Source organism: Orbicella franksi, chromosome 6 (genome assembly GCF_964199315.1).
Source record: "Orbicella franksi chromosome 6, jaOrbFran1.1, whole genome shotgun sequence".
NCBI classification, from domain to species: Eukaryota; Metazoa; Cnidaria; class Anthozoa; order Scleractinia; family Merulinidae; genus Orbicella; species Orbicella franksi.
Genome location: NC_138150.1, coordinates 20,307,853 through 20,330,254, shown reverse-complemented (window position 1 = coordinate 20,330,254; position 22,402 = coordinate 20,307,853). Strand labels below are relative to the sequence as shown.

The window sequence follows — 22,402 nt, the reverse complement described above, 5'->3', positions numbered from 1 at the left end:
GCATGAGCGAAGCGTGGTTAGGACCGAAACATCTCCTACTATGAGTCATCACTATGAAATGGAAATAACAGTATCGAAACAGTTCGCGACCCTCCCTCTGTCGACTCTCTGTCCAGATATACTGAAGATAGAATAGCTTACCTCGATGGCCATATCCCATCCCTCGCCTAATTCCATTTCTGCGATTGCTAATTCAATCCCCTCCGCCGTGCTGTACATTTCGTTTCCATCTTCGTTGTGGGCTCGCCTGATATGGTTCTGGCACAACAACAAAAATATAGCACGTATATTTACTTTAATTGGTGATACACCTCCGTTCAGTGGAATGGGTACATGCAGCACTTTATGTCGTGAGATGTGACAGTAAACTTGGAAGTCTTGGCATTTCCGGAAAAAAATTGTTTTAGTTGTAGATCAGTAGTCTATTGTTGTGCATTCGGTGATATGGAAAAAAGCTTTTAATGACCGATTCATATAAAAGAAACTATAATTCATGTAATATGTTTTCGTACAATAGTTCACTCGCTAAATCCAACAATAAGCTTCATTATATAACGACTGGTGTGCCAGAAAACTGACCTAGTTTGGCCGGCATTTCCGGAAAATATTTCAGGACCGCGAGTTGTTGAAATTGACTCTAAAATATAGGCAACTTACCCTTTAATGTGATTGCCGATTTTCCGGCAGTCCGAAAGGTGTTTTAGTTCCCTGTTTAAGAAGTATTGCACCGGGCCTATCTGTCTTTCAGCAACTTCTCTCGAAGTGTAATTTTGCTTAGCGCTCTTGGATACCAGACTGTGGCACGTCTAGAAGTGTCTCGGGTATTTCTCTAATTTCTGGCAAAACACAACGAAGTGCGAACGGGTCTTTGTTTCCAATTTTCAGGAAGGACATGAAAAGGAGTTCCTTCTGGCCCTTTGATTTTGAACTCATGGTAACCCTTCAAAAGAAAATAAACAACTAATGTTAGATTCGCAAGTGGTTTCCCGACCACCTGGACTGCCGTACCATGAATCGAGCGACTCACTAAGAGCTATAATTTTTTCTGAAGGGGCTTAGATGATTTATGTAAGTTACTTACATTACTTAGTTGCTATTTTGATTATATGGGTACCAGCATCCGCCATCTCAATACCTAGGAACACATCAATTACAGCTGTAAATATGGCCGCCGTTACGAACAACACATCGCAAATCAAAATACCCCCGCGCACTTTTTTCACAGATCGTGCACAACACTACAAACACGTTAAATCTCAAGAATATGGCGTGAAGATTAACGACATATTTTTTGTTACTTTCGCAAAAATCTCCAAGTAACTTAAATCTAATGACAAAATGAAAAACATACCTGGTTTGGATGCAAAATTGCAAGCGCTGTTTCACTTTACGAGTAGCATTTTACATCGTTTACGCTGGTCTGCAACCGCCATCTTCAAAACACGCGAGGCTCCTTCTTTTCTGGTAATTATCGAATAGAATTATGGGTAAATTACCCGAGTATAATCGAACAAATAACGAGCAAAGCGAAGTGAATACGAAAATTCCCGGTTTTTGAAATGGCCGCCATGTTGTGACGTCACATGGTTATCAAATCTGATAACGATCCCGGACTGTTCATGCACATTGGCTCTGCCGCGCTTTCTTTTGTTTGTTTTCTTCGCCCAGCCACTCTAGCGTTCGTATCCTTTTTCGTCTTCCCCATTTTGCCAGACCAGCTTCAAGAAAAACCGAGTTACAAAAAAATTCTCTCTCCGTCTTGAGCGCATTGCGAAACACAAGGGTTTTTTGGAGATTCACGCGTAAATTTCACCGAGAGGTTAATGGTAGTAAACTTTCCAAGCGCTAATTGGCTCGGTGATCTAAGAACCCAGTTGAAGGCGTTTGTGGGCGGAGTTTGTTTGCGAAGCAAGAGAGTAAGTTTTCTTAGCACTGTTTTCTCGAATAGCTTTTTTTTCCCTTGAAGCAGACACTTTAAATAGTTACAACTCAAAGGGAATTTGTTCGATTGCCCTCAAATTTTGACAGTAGCTAGATTAACATATAATAGCGGAGCTCCGGCGGCCCGAAGGGCCGCCAAGCGGAGCCCCATACCCATATAGGGAAGAAAAGGAAACCCATGAATTGATTTTCCCGTGGTTATCATGGCTAGCGGTATTGCTCGTGGGCGCGTACGCACGACGGCGGCGACGACGACGACGACGACGACGGAGTCGCGCAAGATGGCGGCCATACTTCAGCTAATAGGTTGACAGAGACATGCACCCTCGGTTTGTAGCGGGAGAATGCCATTTTTCTTGGCGGGATTTTTAAAGAAAAACGATAGCGGAGGTTGATCTAATATTTTTAAGACAGGGTTGCACTGAAGCAAAAAACAGAGAGCAAGAATTAACAGGCAAAGAAGTAGCGAAGAAGATCGCGAAAAAGACTGAGCAGGCCAGCGCTGGGGAAGGAGGCGAGACAGTACTGAACAATGCCGTGAATTATAGCTAGTCAAGGGCTAGAGAAAGGAGGTGAAATAATACCGAACAATGCCGTGAACCAAAGCTAACGAGGGCTATAGAAAGGAGGCGAAAGTACCCGACAAATTGATTCAGAAGACTGCCGAACTCCCCATGGCCAAGTTCAAAATTCGCGCGAATGTGATGCTGTGCAGCCGTGCAAGAAAATTCCAAAGTCACCTGATTTGGTCAGGTGATGAACAAGAGAAATCAAACGTGCCCGAGTGTTTTAGGGAAATTACAAAACAGTAAACGTAGCGGAAAAAAGTGGTTTATTCGTTGATCTATCGAAAATATAACTTCAGTTCAGTCTTCACAACTTTTGCTGCAAGTTTCTGCCCGGAAGATTTACACTGGCCGAACTGAATTGCCAACTTGCGGTAAGTGACATTTGTTGTTGCGTTTGCCATGAAAATTAACAAGTTGCCTCGGCGATATAAGCTTATTTTCAATTGGAATCCATTAAAAGTCTTCCTTATTTGAAGCCATGCTGTAAGAGATTTTAAAAATTGCATCGTTTTAATTTCGCTCGTCTCTAAACAATAACACGTGGGTCGCTTTGGAGGTTGCTGTAAGTTGTAAACAAATTAATTTTTCTGTCGATTTTCGTCGTCAACTTAAGCTTATAACCTCACGTCTAAAAATAAGCTTAGCTAAAACCGTACTTGTAAACACGGCCGGGTGAGTTTTGAAGTTTTCTCTGAGTTAGTTAGCACTGCCGCTTCGTAGACTGCTAAAATTTCTTCTTCTGTTGTTGAAAACCAAGGAAGGTCTACAAACCATTTTAAGCCGAAGCGAACAGGATTTGCTAAATTTAATTTTGTTCCTATGTGAATATTTGCATATTGTGATTACAAAGTATGGAGATTTCCTCGTTTTGTTAGTTCAATTTATTCGGTTTGGCGAAATGCTTTTGTGAATTCGGAGGTTAATTTGGTTGAAGACTGGTAAAGCTACTGCCAATAAAATGACTGCAAAGCTAAATTAAGGCGTCGGCAAAAATACAGACTCTCAGTAATATTCAAATTTAAGCGTGAATAATTTTTAAACTTTAACACCGCAAGCTTAAACGAATTTTCTTTATCCTCTCTTTTATTCGGTCACCTTTCATTGAGAAGGGATTTGCTGTTGATACTCGAGCTCAGATGTAGTGATATGCACCTTGTGTTTATAATGTAGATTTCCTCGTTTTATTTTGTTGTCTGTCCAATTAGTTCGGTTTGGTGAAATGCTTATATAGTCCAAAATGTCGAGTAGACGATTATGCATGGCAATCCTGTCTGCAAATAAAGTTCTGCTTTGATTTTGATTGGCTATTTCATTTTATTTGTGCCATTGCTTTTGGTTGGGGGTACATGGACCCTATTTTCTTAACAAGAGGTTATTCCCCAATGCGGTATTTACACTTAATATGGAAATGTTCCTAAAAAGTGACATGGTACTAATTAACTCAGTAAATTGAACAGTGTAATGGAAGTTCTTGCCCTGACCATTTCTCGGTAATAAGAATAACTTTTACATACATATATACACAATTTAGTTGGAGAGAGCATTCTCCTATCTCCACTCTCTCTCTCTCTCTACTCTCTTCTTCACACTAATTTTTTATTAACTAACTTATTTAATGAATGTCACTGACTGTTTTCTTTGTTGTGCATGCATACCTTTTTGCTCGTCGAAGAAAGTTTCAGTTTCTTCCTGGCTGTACAGTTTCCTTTCTCCTATCCTGTACCAATTCGTTTGTGATATAACTTTGTGAATTCTCTATTCTCCTTAAATTTTATCTCATCGGGTTGATAGAATGCACTCTCAGAGTGTTCCATCATTGTCTTTGGTCGCTACAATTTTCCAAAAAAAAGCAATAGTTTTCTTAATTTCCTTTTACTTTGTGTTAGGACTTTTAGCATGCCTGTAATTGGCCCATGGGCATTACGGGAGAATAATTTTCAAGTAAAGAATTACATTCGTTTTAGTTTTGAGTATTTTAAATTGTTATGAATTAGGCACTTCTTTTTATTTTTTATTTTTTATATTTTTTATTTTAGTTGCACACAATGTTTTATGATTTTACTGAGGTATACCATGTAAATGTAAGTAATGCACTGGAATTGGCCAATCAGAGTGTGCATTATATCGGCTTTAAACACAAACCATATATAATAAATGACTTGTATGTAAATGATATTTTTATTACAGAGAACTGGACAGGGCAAGAACTTCTTCTTTTGTGAATTTATATATTAATTCCTCTCAGTGCTGTCAAAATGTCTCAGGAACCTTCATTTCTGATAATCTATTATTTTCCACCATACCTACAGCACAGAAGCTCACCAAATCCTAACTGATAACTAACATGTGTGTATCTCTAGCCTTTGCTGTGTGCTACGTGTATATTCTGTTATCCTGCCTTAACTGCTAGAAACAATTTTGACAGAGCTGTTGCAACAGTTTCACTTAAATTGAATTCCAGTAACAGCACTACATGTAGCAGTGTTATTGAGTATGAACTTTATGGAGGATTTTAAATTTTTATTTTTTTATGATTACAGACGACAACAAAATATACATGTGTATACAGAACCTGATGATGATGTTGGTTACAAACCGTAGTTCATAATGGTCATCCTATTACAGGTAAGGGAGAAAAAGTTCAGAGAGTTTAGAACATTTCTTCCCCCAGCACACCTTCTGTCTATAGGTGCAATAATTGAGAGGTTATATATATATACGAAGAGTAATGTAAAGTTACTGTATAAACTTAGCATTAAAATCTGACATTTGATAAAATTAGTCACGATTTAATTGTTATCACTCCCTGTGAATTCATAGAGATTCCAGAGGCAAATTATCACCTAATGTGGAAGTCCAGTCTTCAAGTGAGGGAAAATGACACAAAAGAGTTACAATGAAAGTAAAAAGAATTGTGAATGTAGATATGGTGTACATTATACATCATGTAAAGGTATTTGGTGAGTGCCAAAGGCATAACATTTCATTTATTGCTTTTTCAGGACGAATTATATAACAGTGACGTTTTAAAAGGTGAGATCAGAAAAATAATGAGTACATTGTCCAGGCAGCACCAGTTTATGGACGGCATATGCAGACGGTAAGAGGAACTGTAAACACTACCACGTAAGTTAGTTTTATGCTTATGACTTCTTGTTCTTGGATTTTGCGTCATTTCATCACAAGAATAGGTAATGAAAGATGCAATAGTTGTTGCAATATATTTTTGAAGGAAAACTTATAAGTCTGCGTACACTGGATAACAGCCATGTGTAAACTGAATGTGAAGCAAACACTCTGTTAAAGATGGGGCAACCCTAAAACCCAGAAACTGGAATCCGGAATCTGGAACCAAAAACCGGAATCCAGAAACTGGAAACTGGAATCCGCAAATCAAAGAAAATAAGTTCTTAAAATACACAAAAATTGTTTTGCTTAGCTTTTCGACTGTAAAAAGTAAGCTGCCAAGTAAAAAGGACCTCAAACTTAACCTTTTTTGAAACAAAAATTCCCCGTCTGTTGAAATCATGCAACCGTTATTTTTAGTGAGGGCTATGACTATGAGAATCCCAGTAAAGTGCGTCTTAATTTTATTCCAAGCACCTCGAGAGTGTCTAAAATAAGCTTGCTGGTAATTGCCATTTTGTTTAATAAGTGATCTTCAATTTACCGGGAGTATAAATTTATCCTTTATGTCTAGTAGATACTGAACAAGATAGAAAATGTCATAGAGAACAGGATATCCATCAGTGGCAGCCCCCTGTACATTGACAGTCACGCCCCCCACTTTCGAAGTCCAAAGGCTAACCCATCTGGTCTAAATATGAAATTTGATTTTTCCAACAGATACGAGACCAATTCCAGATTAACACAATTTCCACGCTGATACTGTGACAAATCAGCCTTTCATATTCTTGGCGGCCATCATATTAAAACAATTTGTAGAAATGTTGCACACTTACTTCCGTCTGCTTCTCACTTGCTAACAGATCAGACCACATGTTGTTAAAAGATGCTAAAAGACTGCCAGAAACTCACTGCAATAGCCTATAATAGCTTGTTGTTAATGTGCTGCTCACCAGTCTTCTCAGAGCAACTTGATCTAGACAAGAAGCGGGCTCTCACTAGGGCCAGCTTCAACAAAAGATGGGTTTTGGGCTGGGGGGCGTGTTTGGGCTGGGGGCGTGAGTGGCAAAGCCGCATGAAGGCTCTTGGTGACATGCCAATGCAGAAAAACACTAGACACCTATTTAGCCTGCTCAGACACTAGAGACAGATACTAGAGCCTGCTCGCAGGCTAGGAGTAACTCTATCCATCCAGAAAATCAGTAACCCTGGCTGGAAAGTGATTACCCAATGGATAGCTTTATCCAGTTTTTGAACAACCGGGCCAGATATATAGCTAAGGGTTGTTCAGAACTAGTCAATAATTTTTTAGCAATTACAGTTCGTGGCTGAAGTAAAGCCAAGAAAATAAATAACAACAAAATAATTTTTGCTCATATTTATTTATTAGACATTGCTGAAGTGAATTATTTCTATCATCATTCATAATATCTGGATTCCAGATTCTGGTTTTTGGTTCCGGATTCCGGATTCCAGATTCTGGATTCCGGATTTCGGTTTCCAAATTCAGTGTTTTAGGGTTGGCCCAGATGATGTACGTGTATATGTTAATCTTGAATAATCTGAAATTTCAGAGAGTTTAAAAATATCATATCATATCTGTGATGGTTCTGAGGTGGAGGGCTGTTACATGTACAAGTAAATGTCTCATGCATGATTTTTCACTCGTTATGATTCAGATGCAAATAGTTTCTGTATCTGTTGATGTGCAACAATCTACACCAATATTTCAACCTAATACTGTACAGTGTATATTAATTAACCAAATTATGCTGTTTTTAGTTGACCAGTCCTACTACATAGTAATGTGATGTTGAAGGGCACATATTTAAAAACATGCCCAGTGTCAACTTGTCAAATATGTGAACTGGCCAGACAGTGTAGATTACAAAATTCTCTGAAAGGTAAGATGTTTCTTAAACATTATGTTGTAATTAATGATTTCTCAGACATTGTTTTCTTCAAGAAAAGATTCATACCCCACATGGAGGTTTTTTCTCTATTAGAGCTCTTGATTCCTGATACTTTAATTTGGAATTTCTAAAGAGTGGCCATGAATGGGTGTTGGGTGTGAATATCTTCTGGAACTGCACATTCATTCATTGAGTAAGCAAGAACATCAGTATTTATCCTGACAAACTCTGATTTTCTTCTGGAAGCTGAACTCATATACAGTTGTGCAGTTATATGTACAACCAAACATTGTAACCCTCAATGTTCCAGTTTCTTGTTTGAAGCAAATTGCATTTGCTCTCGAAAGCAAGTGGCGAAGTTCATAACAGTTATGTAAGTTTGCTTTGTATTTCAGGGCAGAGCCTGCCACAGTGAAAGTTGGAGTACCAACCCCTAGCATTTGATTCACTACTAACACTCAGTAAACAACTAACAATGAAGTACACTGTATATCAAAGAAAGGAATTACATGCTTGTTCCTGTCAGTCAATATATGAACAGTTTACAGATGGGGAGCCTGTATTAAAACATCAAAGATTTTCAAAGCAACCATGTCCTGGTGAGATATTTCTGAGGAAATATAAATTTAAGGTCCTTATGATTGCTTATAGGCATTGATTTTTATTGTAAACAATATCTTACTGAGTGTATTTTTCTTGTGTACTACATGTAATTGTTGTAGAACACAGACATCACTGTTATGACAGAGATGTTAATTTGTGAAAAGTTCTATAAACAAATGCATCTGGGAACAAATTAATTTATCATGGATACAGCTTCTGAGAGATCCCCAATATTAATGGAACATACACTGTTCATACATGTAAAAGAGTTCAGTAATTCATTACTTATGATTGTAATGCTTTGTTTGGTTTCTCTGTATTTACAGACAACTTGATGGGATTATAAATTCTGCACCAAGTTCATTGAATAAACTGACTTGGAGGTTCAGTTCTGCAACCCATCCTGTTTGTAGTAATATCATAGCTGCAACATTGTGACAGATACACTGCACTACATTATTAAGAAACACATATTAACTAATTATTTTTAAGTGCCTTTTAAATTAATCAGTTTTTCTTAGAGATAATTTACTCATGGTTTAAATAATTGGCTTTTTGGCTTTAAAATGATATTTATTGAGCTTTTAAATCAATTTTGTGATAATCTGCATTGGACATGGCATAAATTGATATTTTGCCAACACGAAATGGAGAACTGGGTCTAAAGCAAAGTTGCAGGATTAGCATTTTTGTAGAAAGAAAGGGTTGAGAAATTTGTGACATTCTACAGACAGCCTTGCCATTCGCAATGTCTGATAAGGTTAATTTGTTCCATTCTATTGTAGAAATAGTGTTCTGTAATTTATAAATTATTTCAATCTGTTGTTTAAATGATTGCCTTATAATCCCATGTCTGGCTTTGGTGCATGTAGGATATTGATGCGTTTTTTAGCCATTTTGCTGTAAATTATCTTAATTGATGTGTCAATCAAAACATATCTTGGATATGCTGGGCTCTTCTGACAAATGTACCTATGCCTGATAACCTTGGAGTGCATTTGGTTGTGTAGTGCAGACAAAATACATGTACATAATATAACTTCCTCTTAGCTTACTGATAATTCTTGGTATAATTTAATCATAGCAAAATTAATTAATGGAACCCAATAACAGCTTTTGTAGTCCACAATGCCAGTCGAGAAAAAGAACAAATCACATTGAAATTGAATAATAAAATTATTATTAGAAGCCTATGCAAGTATTCATGATCAGCAAAAATATATATATATATATCGTAATTACCATTCATGCGAGGGTGATTTTGCTCATTGCAAACCCTTCCAGCAGGAGGAGACTCCATACAATAGTGAAGATGGCTAAATGTATCTTTGGGGACAAGTTAGAAAACAAAACTTTCCAACTTTTCACATATGTATACTGTTTTGGTATTTTTGTGAGATTTCATTTGGTAGAGATTCAGGGACTGAGTATATTGTAACCACTGCATTTCAATCAGTCCCCACAACAAAAAAATGTGTAAACCTCCTTTGTGTGGGAGTCATGTTAACTAAGGAAGAATATAATGATTAATAACAATGCCTTGTCTTTCTGAATAAGGTAGGAAAGAACAAGAAATGCCACCAAAAAGCACAGAAGACAGTTCTGTTCTGTGATCAAGAATTGTGGTGGCTTCCAAGAAATCCTTGAAATCATGGCTCTATATTTCATAATCACACCATCTTACACCTCGATCTGCTGATATAATACTAGTTCCAGCTGAAACTATTAAATCATTCGCAATTTACCTCATACATGTTGGATTATTTTCATGAGTAACAACATTCCGAAAAATAACTGAGGAGCTCCGCTTTTAGGCTGGCCTAAATCTATATATTATATAGATTTAGCCAAGCCTAAAAACCCGATTAAGCTAACCTAGGATAAGCGAGAATTTTAATTTCAGTTTTTGTAACTTGCGGTGAGGTTTTCTGTTTATATTTTTGGCCTTCTGTTTTGATTTTGAATAATCTCAAACTACACCAGGAGCCCTGACCCTAAAGCAGTGAAAAACACTTGTATAGAAGATAAATTTATACTTCGATTAACCTTTAATCCTGGGTTGGCTGGCGTTAACCCAATTTCCGAACAACCCGGCCCTGGTTACAACAAATTAACCTGATATGAGCCCGCGATCCAATCGAAAACTAGACTTGGTCAGCGGTCAACTTAAAAAACACAACCTGAGCCCGCGTTGTGGTCACGTGAGACCGGTCAGCGGATACTTTGTTTTGACAGGTGTCAATTGGCGATAACATGGATGTCCAATGTCAAAGATATACGCTTTTAACCAAGACTGCATGACTTGGTAATAGCTGGAGTATGGCCGCCATGTTGCGCGACGTCGTTGTTGGCGCCATGTCGCTGTCGTTGTTGTTGGGCGCACGCGCCCGCGATCCATGCCACTAGCCATGTTTACCATGGGTAAAGAGTTGCATGGGTTTCTATTTCTATGCATGCATATGATCCTGTTCCTATAGTTATGGTGCTCCGCTTGGCGGCCCTTCGAGCCGCCGGATCTCCTCTAAAAAACAAAAATGTTTCTGCGAATTGTTTATTTCGAAATATTTTTTCTCCTAAAGCGATTTTTGTACGATCACTTCATATTTTTTAAATCCTACTTCGAAAATGTTCTGTAACGTTTTACTGCAATTGAATATGGCAGAACGCAGACACGCTTTTTAGCGCATTTTGTCCTGAAACTGAGGAAAAAAATAAATTGGCGAAAAAAAAATTTGATTTGACCCGTAACTTTCAAAAGGTGGTAAGGGCGCCCGCATTTAGTGGTCGTGAAAAAATCGGCAATTCATATTATTTCAAAATTCTGGGAATAGTTTGATAGCCAGCTCTATAAGCTTTAATTTGATATAGGGGTTTAGGTATCTACAGCTTAAACCGGACGCACTACATTGCTTGTACGCGAGACACCCCTAAAGGTATACGGTAACCTCAAAGCAAGCCACAATGGCAACAGCAACGCGGAGTACAATGGCTGTGTAAGCGTGCGTTATAATTCTTTGTTCATTTCTTTGCCGTTCTTTACAAAACAACAACGTGAAATAGCCGCATTCTGCAAATTCGAGAGAACGTGAACTAGGACGGTTAATTTTTAAAGTCTTTTTTTCGAATTTTGACGCTGTCTTAAATATTCTGTTTGGGATATTTCTGACAGTGATAGACTTAATGAATGAATCATAAATTCTCGGCGAGATTCGTGGGCTGAATGATATAAAGTCGTTTTTTAATCGACGTTGTCTTTGGCGTGGTTGCCTTGTTGCTTAAACTGCCTTTTGCTGCTCAGGCGGCGAGCGTCTGTCTGCATTTTTGACCATCCGTTTGTTCGGTTGCCTAGCTTGTGTTTGAGCATGACTTCCTTGATCATCGCGTTGTAATATGCCATCCGCTCTTTAAGAGGAATAAATTTCTTAATTCTACTCAGAACAGCGATGCGCTGAGAGAGCGTCTTATAGAGGTCATCAATTTGGGCATCGAAGGATAGCTTGCAGTCAGTCTTGATCCCCAGCAGATTCAACATAGGAAGCATTTAATTTAACTTGCAACTGTTGGTTCCCTAATCTTTTGTCAAGCCGTTTGCCTGTAGCGAACATTATTTTGGTCTTCGTTTCATTAAGAAACATCATGTTGCTATCTGACCATTTCTGTAGTCTGTTTAAGTCAGATTGAAGTCCATCACTTACAGCCTGAGGTGCTAGCTTGTAATCGGTCGAATAACTTATTGTAGTGTCATCGGTATAAATGTCTGTTACGGTGCTCTGTAGTACCGAGGGTAAGTCGTTAATGAATGTGAGAAAGAACACGGGAACCAGGATGCTGCCCTGAGGTACGCCCGAGGTAATTTCTCTTACAGTTGAATGAAATCCATCTTCATACGTTTACGCATTGTTTACGACCACTCAAGTAATCAGCAAATAAAGGCAGGTAATCCTCGCCAACGCCTAGTGCTCCGAGCTTGTTTAGCAACAGGTGATGGTCAATAAGACCAAACGCCTTTTTGTAGTCAACAAAGGCAACGCCCGTAACTTTGTCACTGTCAAGATCAAATAAACTCTGATCCACAAGTCGTATCAGAGCCGTTTCAGTGGAGAATGTTTTTCTGAAGTAAGACTTGAACCTGTGAAGCAAATCATTTTCACGCAGGAAATTACACAGCGTTGGAGGTTTTCCTTCGCTTTGAAACAAAACGAAACGTACACAGACCTTTCACGAAAACAACCACACAACGCGCGAGTAACATCCGTGCGCGGAACAGCTGGGTGCCATGTCTAAAGATAACTTAAGAGGGACTACCTTGGGTATAAGGTCTATCTATATGGGAATTCACTCTCTTACCATGATAATCTCTTGTTTGGAACTAATCAGTTCTAAAAACATTAGGTAGGAATTTATCAATTGGCATGTTCTGCTCACCATCTCCATAATAAGAGACAACAGAATCAGAAGGATAGACAACAATAACCAGCCGAAATTAAACGATAGATTTTTTTTAGTTACGTTGTGTATCTACAGGGACAAGACGCTAGGGTGGATGCATGGTTATGAGCTGCCAGGATATTTCTATAGCGATACAAAAGCAGAAAAGCAGTTAAGAAATGTATCTAAGAATAAAAACAGGAAAAAAATGCTTAGCTGCTGGGGCTGAGCTAAGCTGCTCTATCTTGAACTGGACTACATAGATCTGTATTGTTAACATTATTGTCATTATTATTTCGACCTGTGTTTTTAGATGAGCCCAGAAGTTTACTCCCGTTATGCGCAAGACTGGGGTCTTCAAAGGTCTCTTCCCGAGAGGCTGTTTGATCATTATTATGAAAATATGCAGTCGGATGACAGCGTGATGCTCTTGACAGAAAACTACCGGAGTCATCCTGACATCCTGCAATTTCCATCTGATAACTTTTACGGAGAAGAGTTGATTGCCCGTGGTGACCAGGCTTCGCACCCAAGGTTTGGACCACTGTTATTCTTTTCAGTCCATGGAGTTGAGGAAGCGAGAGAAAATTCGTACATAAACACAGCAGAAGTTGATGAGATTGTGAAGAGGGTCAAGTTGCTAGCTGATGACTGGCCAGTGGAGTGGAAGGAAAAAGATCTTTCTAAGATTGGAGTCATATCCGCTTACATGACTCAGGTATTACGATATTCATGATAACTCGGCCTTTCGTAAAGGCCACCTAGGCAGGAATGAAAAATTCTACTGAGAGGTTCTGAAGAAAGTTCAAAGGATGTTTTGTTTCTTCGACATTTTTTTGTTTGCTGCTGGAAATTTATGTCCTCGTTGCCATACTGAAATATTTTTTGTCGCCTATGCAGTGAAATTGCAAATGTGTACCCGGAAATACGATTTTCGTCTTCGTTTATTTTTAAAAAAATGTTATTTACAGATGCTATCAGGATTATTGACAATACTCCTTTACGTTACGTTTGTAGGTTCGGGCTATTCGAACGCAGCTCCGAAGCAAGGGACTGGGGAATGTAACAGTGGAAAGTATTCATAACGTGCAAGGTGACCAAGAGATTTTTCTTGATACATTAGTGAGCTTTTCAGGAGTGACTTTACACTCTAGATCTTTCGTTGATTTCGGAAAAAAATTGTTAACAGTTCCTTGCCAAGTGTGGAAATCCATAGAGGAGAATAAAAGCTAAAACGATATAAGAAAACGAAACCAACTTGTAGAATTTTCTTAAGCCTTTACTTACACTTGGTTGATCTAGGGATAGCTCTCAATTTCCATTTTGTGTGCGTGCCCACCAAAGAAAGCTATAGTTTGCAGTGTGTGTGCTTTTTTTTTCCGCAGGGAAAGAATTCCGTGCATTATTCATCAGCACTGTCCGTACACATCTAACCTGCCACAGTTTTGACAGAAATCAAGGTAAATCTCGGCCACTCTACTGGGAATTCTTGTCAGACCCCAAGCTCTTGAATACGGCAATAACTAGAGCGATGTCCTTGGTAGCCGTTGTTGGAGATCCCGTCTCGTTGTGCACCGCTGGTGACTGTAGGGGGAACTGGAGAGACTACATCAAAAGGTGCCACGAAGGCGGAACTTTGCATGGAGCATCGTACAAAGAGATAAAGAAGAAAATAGCCGCCCCTCTCGCCAACATCTCTTTAAATCCACGAGCGATCGAATTTGTTCCACAATCAATGGCAGTCAGCAGCAAAGAGCTCAAATCCCTGGAGTTGGCTTCTCAACCAGAAATATCCGATAGTCAACTCTCAAGCTCTGTAGAAAAGAGTGATTTGGAAGTTGACAAGAATGAAAAGAGCTCGGCATTTGGCATGGAAGACGGGTGCACCATCCCAATGAAAGGGTCAGGAATTGAAAGAGATGACGCAAAGGAAGATGTGACGCGAAGAGAACCAACGGCTGAAGGAGAAGAAGAGGAAGAGCAGAAAGCAAGTCCATTCTCATCAGATTCTCCAACAAATGACTTCAATTTTGTGAGAGGATCAGAAGATCAACAAGGAGTCGAATTTTCGTTTCGGGAGGAACCTGAAAGTAGAATTCAGTCTCAAGAAGAAGGAGAAGATAACGTCGGTCAGAATGCTTCTGACGGTTTTGAAGAATTCCTTCGAGAAAGTTTTGAAGACGAAACCGTTTTCCCGAGGTACTTAGATAAGATAATCAAGGCACTCGTGGAAAAGTGTAAAGCGACCAAGGAAAAAGAAGCTCGGGTTCATGGATCATCGGAAAATGCGTCGTTCCCCTCATTGCACGCAGCCACAAGCGGGAGCTACAAGCAGAAGTCAAAATCTGGCAAACTTTCAGTCAAACGAGCAAAGTCAAGTTCTTTCGACTATTCTTCTGAAGATTACGAAGTCTGCGTCATCAATGGTCGCCAGGAAGTTCGTATTGTAGATCTTGGATTTCAGCAGACGTCCACTGTTCGACATCAGAGGCTCACTGCAGTCGCTAGGCAGGAGGATTTTCTTGATCCACAGATATTGCAGGAATTGCTTGTTAAAGAGCCCGACAAGTATCTACCTTGCACACTTCGTCTTAATTCCGAGATTATTCGCACGGCGTATGCGGAAATATCGGATACAAAGACCCCAGACATTAAAATCAGAGGAAGAGTCCGGGGAGCGTTCGATATGGATCACGTGGTTGTCGAGAAAACGGATTACCAACCTTCTTCGTGTGATGGTCTTTCTGGGTGCAAAGGAAAAGTAGCTGGTAAGTTTAATAGCTTCGCTTGAACACTAGCCCTTATAGTATCTTCATTTCAAACGAACAACAGTTTGTAAAAGTAAGTGACAAATCATTTCTTTTCGTTTTAAATCTACCAGCAAAACCCATATTTCATTTGCCTCTTCTTCTTTTTTTTTTTTTTAGTTTCCTTCCTTCAAATTTTCTTTCCACGTTACAAATTACATGAACTATAAGTCCATTTTCCAGGTCTCGTTTCGGTAAAATTCAGTAAACAACCCCTCATATAATTATCTTTACGATCGATCAGGGTATTTATTGTAGTGCTTGTTCAACTAACAGTAAAATAATCCTTTGAAAAAATCCCTAATGACTGTTAAAAATCTTATCCATAGGAGTACTGAATCATATCATTAGGCCACACGAACGTCAATACGTGTGCAAAGCGGATTACGAAAGCCGTGGAGTAATGATTCCAATCAACAAGTCCATGTCCAAAATAGTGATTCTCTCTGACAATAATTTGAACGGTTTACCTCTTTACAAAGAAATGCATGATGGGAAGGAGAGACCATTTAAGGTCGAAGTGATGGATTTCACAGAAGCACTGAGTGGAAAGTTCTTGTTTCTTGTCCAGTACCTGCAGTGGAGGTCAGATTGCCATAACCCTTTGGGCATCGTTATACGGAAGCTAACTCAAGGGAATACTTTGTCTGACAGCATGAAAATTTTATGCGCCGAACATGGAGTGAGAGATTGGTTTAGCAAAGAGAGTAAAGCAGAAGTCCAAGCAAAGTTCCCACCAGGATGGTCAATATCAGTTGAGGAATATGGAAGTCGCAAGCAAATTGAAGGGGCGTTCACGATTGATCCCGACAATTCCAAGGATCTAGATGATGCACTTACACTGGAACAGCTCTCAGATTCTGTGAACCGGGTGGGAGTTCACATTGCTGACGTGAGTTATTTTGTGGAGCCAGGGACCCAGTTAGATAAAGACGCCATGTTCCGCAGCACGTCCTACTATCCAGGTCACGACTACCAGAGCGTACCTATGCTGCCACGTGAGCTCAGTGAAAATCACTGCAGCCTTCTTCCTGGTAAAGATCGTTTGTGCGTATCAGTGTTTCTTGACGTGTCAGAGGAAGGACAGCTTGTTAGCCAACCAAAGATAAGACGCACAATTGTCAAGTCTTCTTGTCAGCTCACTTACCCAGAAGCCCAAAAAATTATCGATGGTCAAGACACTTCACTGCATCAGACACCACAAGATGTTAAAGAGAAAATTCGAGCCCTGAGTGCCCTCGCCCAAAGAAGAAGAAAGTTGAGACTTCGCGATGCTAGTTTTGATCATTGGTCAAACACTGATGATGATGGAAAAGATTTTGAGGCCCACGAGTTAGTGGAGGAAATGATGCTTCTAACAAATGAAGAAATAGCCAAATTTCTCTCTCAGAAAATTCCAGACAGGGCACCACTACGAACCCAGCTGCCACCTAAAGATCACAAATTGAGTGACTGGGTTAGACAATACGGCCAGTTTGTCAAGTATTCCCTGTTTCTGCGTGGCTTTTATCTTGAAGAAACCCTTAGCAAAATGGCAAAAGAAGCGATAATTTCAGAAGCTTCAGAATTTAAAGTGCAAGATTCAGTCTGGTCTGAGCTCTGTAATGCTGCGGAGACCGGAGACCAAGCCAAGCTACATAAATTGATTTGTAACGAGAGCAATCATCCTCAGCTGGCTGTGGCAAATTCACAGTTTCGGCGAATTCAGCCCAAGTCTCAGTACGTCTGCGAAAGTGACCAACCGAAGGAAAACGTTGTGCACTTCTCTCTGGGGATGCGTTGTTATACGCACTTCACGTCACCCATACGACGTTACATAGATATCCAAGTACATCGACTCGTGTTGGATTTAGTCGCACAAAGCCCTGACGCAAAGATATCTTCGAAGGACCAAGTTGCTAAGGTGTGCCGCCGTTCCACTTTTGCTCAGGACAACTCCAGGAAGTTTGACAAGGCAAGCAATAAATTGCATCTGGCTGCAAAGCTAAAGGAGAAAAGCCACGAAACTACAGCAGTGATTGCCTTGATCGACACTGATAAAGAAATTACTCTAGAAATTCTGAACCATGAATATAACCATCTCTCGACGCGACAGAGAAAGGTGAAGCTGAGCAGTCTTAACCCGTTTGCCGTTGAACCTGTTACGAATGGCTCGGAAATAGTCCTTACTTGGAAGCTAAGATTATACATAGCTCCAGAAGGGAAGATCATCGAGGAAGCCAAGAAGGAAAGGGAAAAAATCGCATTGCTTTTATCTGAAGAAAAGGTGAGAAACAGAGAAGTCCTGAACTTGCCAGCAGAGAACTGGCTGGAAATCCTGGAAGCATTTCAAAGGGAAAACTATGGAAAGCTTAAAACGATGATTAGCAAGACTGACAGAGATCGACAATTAGCTTCACAGTTACCTGGATCGAGCCGGCCTGGCAAACCGCATAAGTCTTCTAACGATGGAAAAGTTGACAAAAACCAGGAACATTTCTACGAGAAAAAATTATCCCTAAGGAAGTTTGACGTGGTAAACATTCAATTGACCGCACACATGACACATGGAGTTTTTCACCCCGAAATTCAGCTGTTTAAGATCAACCCCAGTGTGCATATTTGCGTTGAGCATCGCAAGTATCCTAGGGACTGTTTTGCAACGACAGCAAGGTACCAAGCGTCACGGAAGACCTACGCCAGTGTGGATAAGTACATTGATGCCTGGAAACCCGTTCTTGCCATGGAAGCCGCTACCAGGACGGTCGACGAAAGCGACGAGTTCACCATGTACCATTTGAAGATTGAGTGGAAAAAGGATATCAATGGAAACCTGGAAGGCTCATTTAGCCTCCGAAACGAATACTGCTCAAGTCGTCAAATAGAATTTTATTCTGGAGATTTTGTTTGTGTACGTGTGCGGGAAGACAGTAACATGAAGAAAACGAGTTCAGAAAACAATTTTGCTTCCCCTGAGAGGATTGAAACAGAGGTCAGTAAACGTTTTTCCCAACAACTGTACTTATATCGACAGAGAACTTTTTTGAACCAAACGTATCGATATAGAAAGTGGAAATGGTAAATTCATAGGGGAAAGATGTAGGGTGGCCTCGAAGGGCCCAGGAAAATTCCGTTAGGTGCTCTGTCGATCCTTACCCTTAGGCCCTCTACTTGTTTGTTAGTCTAGATTACAATTAAATTCTAGACGATGACCTGTACAAATCAGAGCTACATAGTTTTTCCAGATACACTTGTCTTCGTTCCTGACCACTTGAAAATTAACCATGTTACACAATCGGCCATTTCGAAACTAACACAGTACGTTTAGATTAAACGCGTAACAACGATGCTACACTCACACTCTATGTCACATTCTGTGTAACTAAATTACATTATAACATCATAGCTAGCAAGTTGTTCTATCATACTCAGCGTGGGTAAGCGCGCATCATGCATTAATGTACGCTAATAGCTTGAGCAAAGTACGCTTCTCTTGTTTGTTTGTTTGTTTTGGTTTTTGTTACGTTTTTTGGGGGGGGGCTTGGGGGGGGGGGGTTTACGCTTCTCTTGTGCTCTCTAATCTTGCCGCGTACTTCGTAACCCGATTATGCAAGCTGAATCATGAACCATGTTGTTATCCTGTTGCTGAAAGGAGGTTAGATATATTAGGAATCGGATGTTTCTTTCGATAAAACATTTGGTTTGTTCTCATTAAGGGAGACACAAACCTTTTGAATGAAGACCAATTCAGCGTCACTAAATCAGCAGTCCCCACGTCGGTTAGAGGCAAACGCCGTCATGAATCCAGTTGTGCGTCAGAGAGTTACTGGGTGGGACACTGCATCATCAAGTACGCTAAAGAGGTGCCAGACAAAGATACTTTGAAGGTCACGGTGGATCTTCATCAGTCAGCATCAGATTTTCCCAAGGAGCTGCTGAGTGGAGGTGTCCACCTGAGTACTTTGACTGTTCTTCACCGTTTAATTCCCCACAGGTAAACAATTTAATTAATTTCTGACAGGCAGCTGTTTATTTTCAGTTCTTCTTGTTGCGTGTATTGAACATTTGTGTCAATTTTTTAGAGTTATTTACCTTCAATATGACTGTTACAGTGCATTTGACTGAACCTGCACATAGGAAAAACTGTGAAAATGTTGCATGTACTGCTACTATCATATTTCTTTCTATTTTGTCCCGAAAACCACGTCCAGGTTTGCAACGGTACTCTTCACTTAACGCTGATAAAAGCCAATTACCCTTTTCTATAGGCGGATGTTTGCTGCTTTGTGCTCTCTGCCAAGTGCATCACAACTAGCACATTCCATTTGCATGGGAAATGAGCCAAGCCAAGGTCAGCTTACATAAGTTTCCACTTCTTAGTACCTTTATTGTTGTAGTCATGTTAGCTGTTATCATATGTTTACCTTTAAGCTATGAATTCCTTGCTCTTATTGAACTGCATCTCTTTCCTGGGGAATCAGAAATGGTATATCAAATCATCTGCCAAGATTAAATTAGAAAGTAAAACACTTGTTTGCCATTGTCGTTTAATTCAACTGCAAAAATCTGTAACCGACCTAAATTTATTTTGTGAATTTGTCGGACGTTTTGAATCAGAGTTTCTAAGTTTTGCATTGAGACACCCTTCCTTGGCTCAAATTTTAAATTGTTCACGTAAACAAGTAAATTTGTATTCCAGCTGTTGAATCCCAAATACGTGCAAAATAACAAGGTAAAAACTAAGCTTTTTATCCTGCCGCTTAACTTTCATTTGTTGTTTTGCCACGGCTTGAAAACGCACGCAGAAGTTCATGGCTCAGCTTGATGTTGCCTTCACCAAAGGAGCTTTGAGGTCCTTCAGTTTACACATTTCCGTCCAATGAGAGTAACATTTCTGTTCGGAGCTGTAACATAACTATTGACTGAGAAATTTTTTTTTTTTTTTTGGCGTGAACTCTGTAGTAACCGAGCTAGATGTTTGCAATCTCTATTTAGTTCGTTGCTGCAGAACGTAGAGGTGTTAGATGGTATCATTAAACTATGGATCTCAATTTTAAAATATAGCTGAAATTCTTAAAGGAAAGAAGCCTTATTGCCAAAAAAGGTTTCAAAATGGTGGTATGAAATGCTGGGATGTTTGATGTGTTGCCGAGGCCATTTCTTATATAGACGGCATCCATTGAAAGGGAAATTTGAAACTTTTTTCCGGAAAGCTTGTCCCGGCATGGTAGAGGGAAGTAATCGTATTACGAACGTGGCGTTAGGTGAGCTACACAAAAAATGCTTCTAGGTAAGGTGGCTGACAACAGTGTCCAGTTCTTCGTAGCAGTTATACTTTGAAGGATCAATTCTATATATCATCAATATATCAAGAGATGTTAAAGTTACAATATTGATGGTTTACACTGTCATGCAATTAAAAGAAACATCGTTAACCAGTCAACAAATTAAGTCAAGAATCTGGGATATGATAGATAATTGATTTATAAACAACCTCGCCAACACTTAGGTCCGTGCGGTTTTTCATTCGCGCATTATTCGGAAGAGTGTTTTACACAAATTTAGAGAGTTTTTGTCTGGAGACGCCATGTTGGTGCCCTTCTAGTCCAAGAACTGTTCAGTTAGGAAAAACGTAAACGATAACTCCTCTTTTAGCCTACGCGAGAGCCCTCTCGGGCCGCCATTTTAGTGTCACACAACGCATAAACCTGGAAATTCAAACGTCCCCTCTAACGAAATGAGGAACCCTGTCGAGCTTAAAAGATGTAAAACGTCAAATTCTTAGAGGGTCTTATATCTGATAAAACTAAAACTTCAGAAGGATTGGTTAGTTTTTGATTTTGGAAAATGATCGATGACTTCAAATGAAAACCAGGAATTTGTGTGTCATTGGGTATTGTTGCCTTTAGCCTCTGTATCAAAACGAGTCCTCGCGCAAAACTTTTCTCATGAAAATGAATTTGATTTGCATGAAAATGAACATACAGATGAAACGTATTTTCATAACGATGGTTTTGCACTCGTTTTGAGACATAGGCAAAGGGCAACTCGGAAATGGCCTATTAACAATGACATAAAAAGGATGACCCGACAAACTTGTTTACAGATAACTGGACATTTATACGATATCGTCATTAATTGAAGCGTCATCTGATAAAGAGTGGTAGTGTTGGTGAAGGAAAGAGCTAGAAACTGTTGTGAGCCAGTTAAAAGTCAGAGGAGTCGTCTCCCACACATAAACTAAAGTTGCACTTAAGTGATCTACAATTAAGATCCTTGATCACTTATGAAGAATGGTCTCAAATGATACCCTCCCCCGTCATTGGTTTAAAAACCAAAAAGCATTTTATCTTACTTCTTTAGAGGACTTTGGGCCCCCACCGTCCTCAAACCTGTCAATTGTCAGGGAGCATCCCAACTGTGGGTTTAAGCCTTTAAATCAGTATCAGGAAGAAGCAGTGAAAGAGGCGCTTGGGAAGCCTTTCACCCTTGTTCAGGGTCCTCCAGGTAAGCATGAAGTTAACTCGTACCTTACAAGCTTCTCTTTTTCGCTGTCTATTTTAAAGCTTTATTTTGCTGCTTCGTTATCACGATACATTCTAAACATTATGCTTTTGACAAATGTCCTGGGCCGTATATCTGACTCCTTGCTTTGATGTTCGCGCCCATTGTTAAATTAAGCAAGTTGGTTTGGATTTACAATCTTAGAAGTAATGGGCTAAACTAAGTACAAAATTCTCATAGGAGTAGATTTTTACATAGGTCGTACACGTACGTCATTTCTCGTATTTAGAATCAGCTGCCAATGCAGTAACTGCCTTTGATGTAACCGTACTTATATACATATATTCATTATTAACTATCTTTAGACTCGACAAAATTAATTGTATAGATATGTGTAGTTCTTTTATACGCATTTAGTTTTCACCATGTCAAACACATTTATCATGAGCCTCCGGCTCGGGAGACTGGGTAACCATCGCCTGTGTATTTGACGTTAAATAAATTATCTTATCTCATCTTATTTCATTTCGGG

General features: G+C 39.6%; 1 protein-coding gene across 5 annotated transcripts in view; it reads left to right on the top strand.

The window, feature by feature from the left end:
• LOC145490859 (3'-5' exoribonuclease HELZ2-like) overlaps window positions 1–22,402 on the top strand; it is a 53,906-nt gene that overhangs the window by 17,653 nt on the left and 13,851 nt on the right. For all 5 annotated transcript variants that reach the window (XM_081469973.1, XM_081469970.1, XM_081469971.1 and 2 more), the window contains 7 exons: window positions 12,894–13,298; window positions 13,598–13,673; window positions 13,966–15,348; window positions 15,717–18,358; window positions 19,083–19,360; window positions 19,635–19,717; window positions 21,730–21,873. In XM_081469973.1, the coding sequence (XP_081326099.1) occupies window positions 12,894–13,298; window positions 13,598–13,673; window positions 13,966–15,348; window positions 15,717–18,358; window positions 19,083–19,360; window positions 19,635–19,717; window positions 21,730–21,873 (5,011 nt within the window). The remainder of the gene's footprint in view (window positions 1–12,893; window positions 13,299–13,597; window positions 13,674–13,965; window positions 15,349–15,716; window positions 18,359–19,082; window positions 19,361–19,634; window positions 19,718–21,729; window positions 21,874–22,402) is intronic.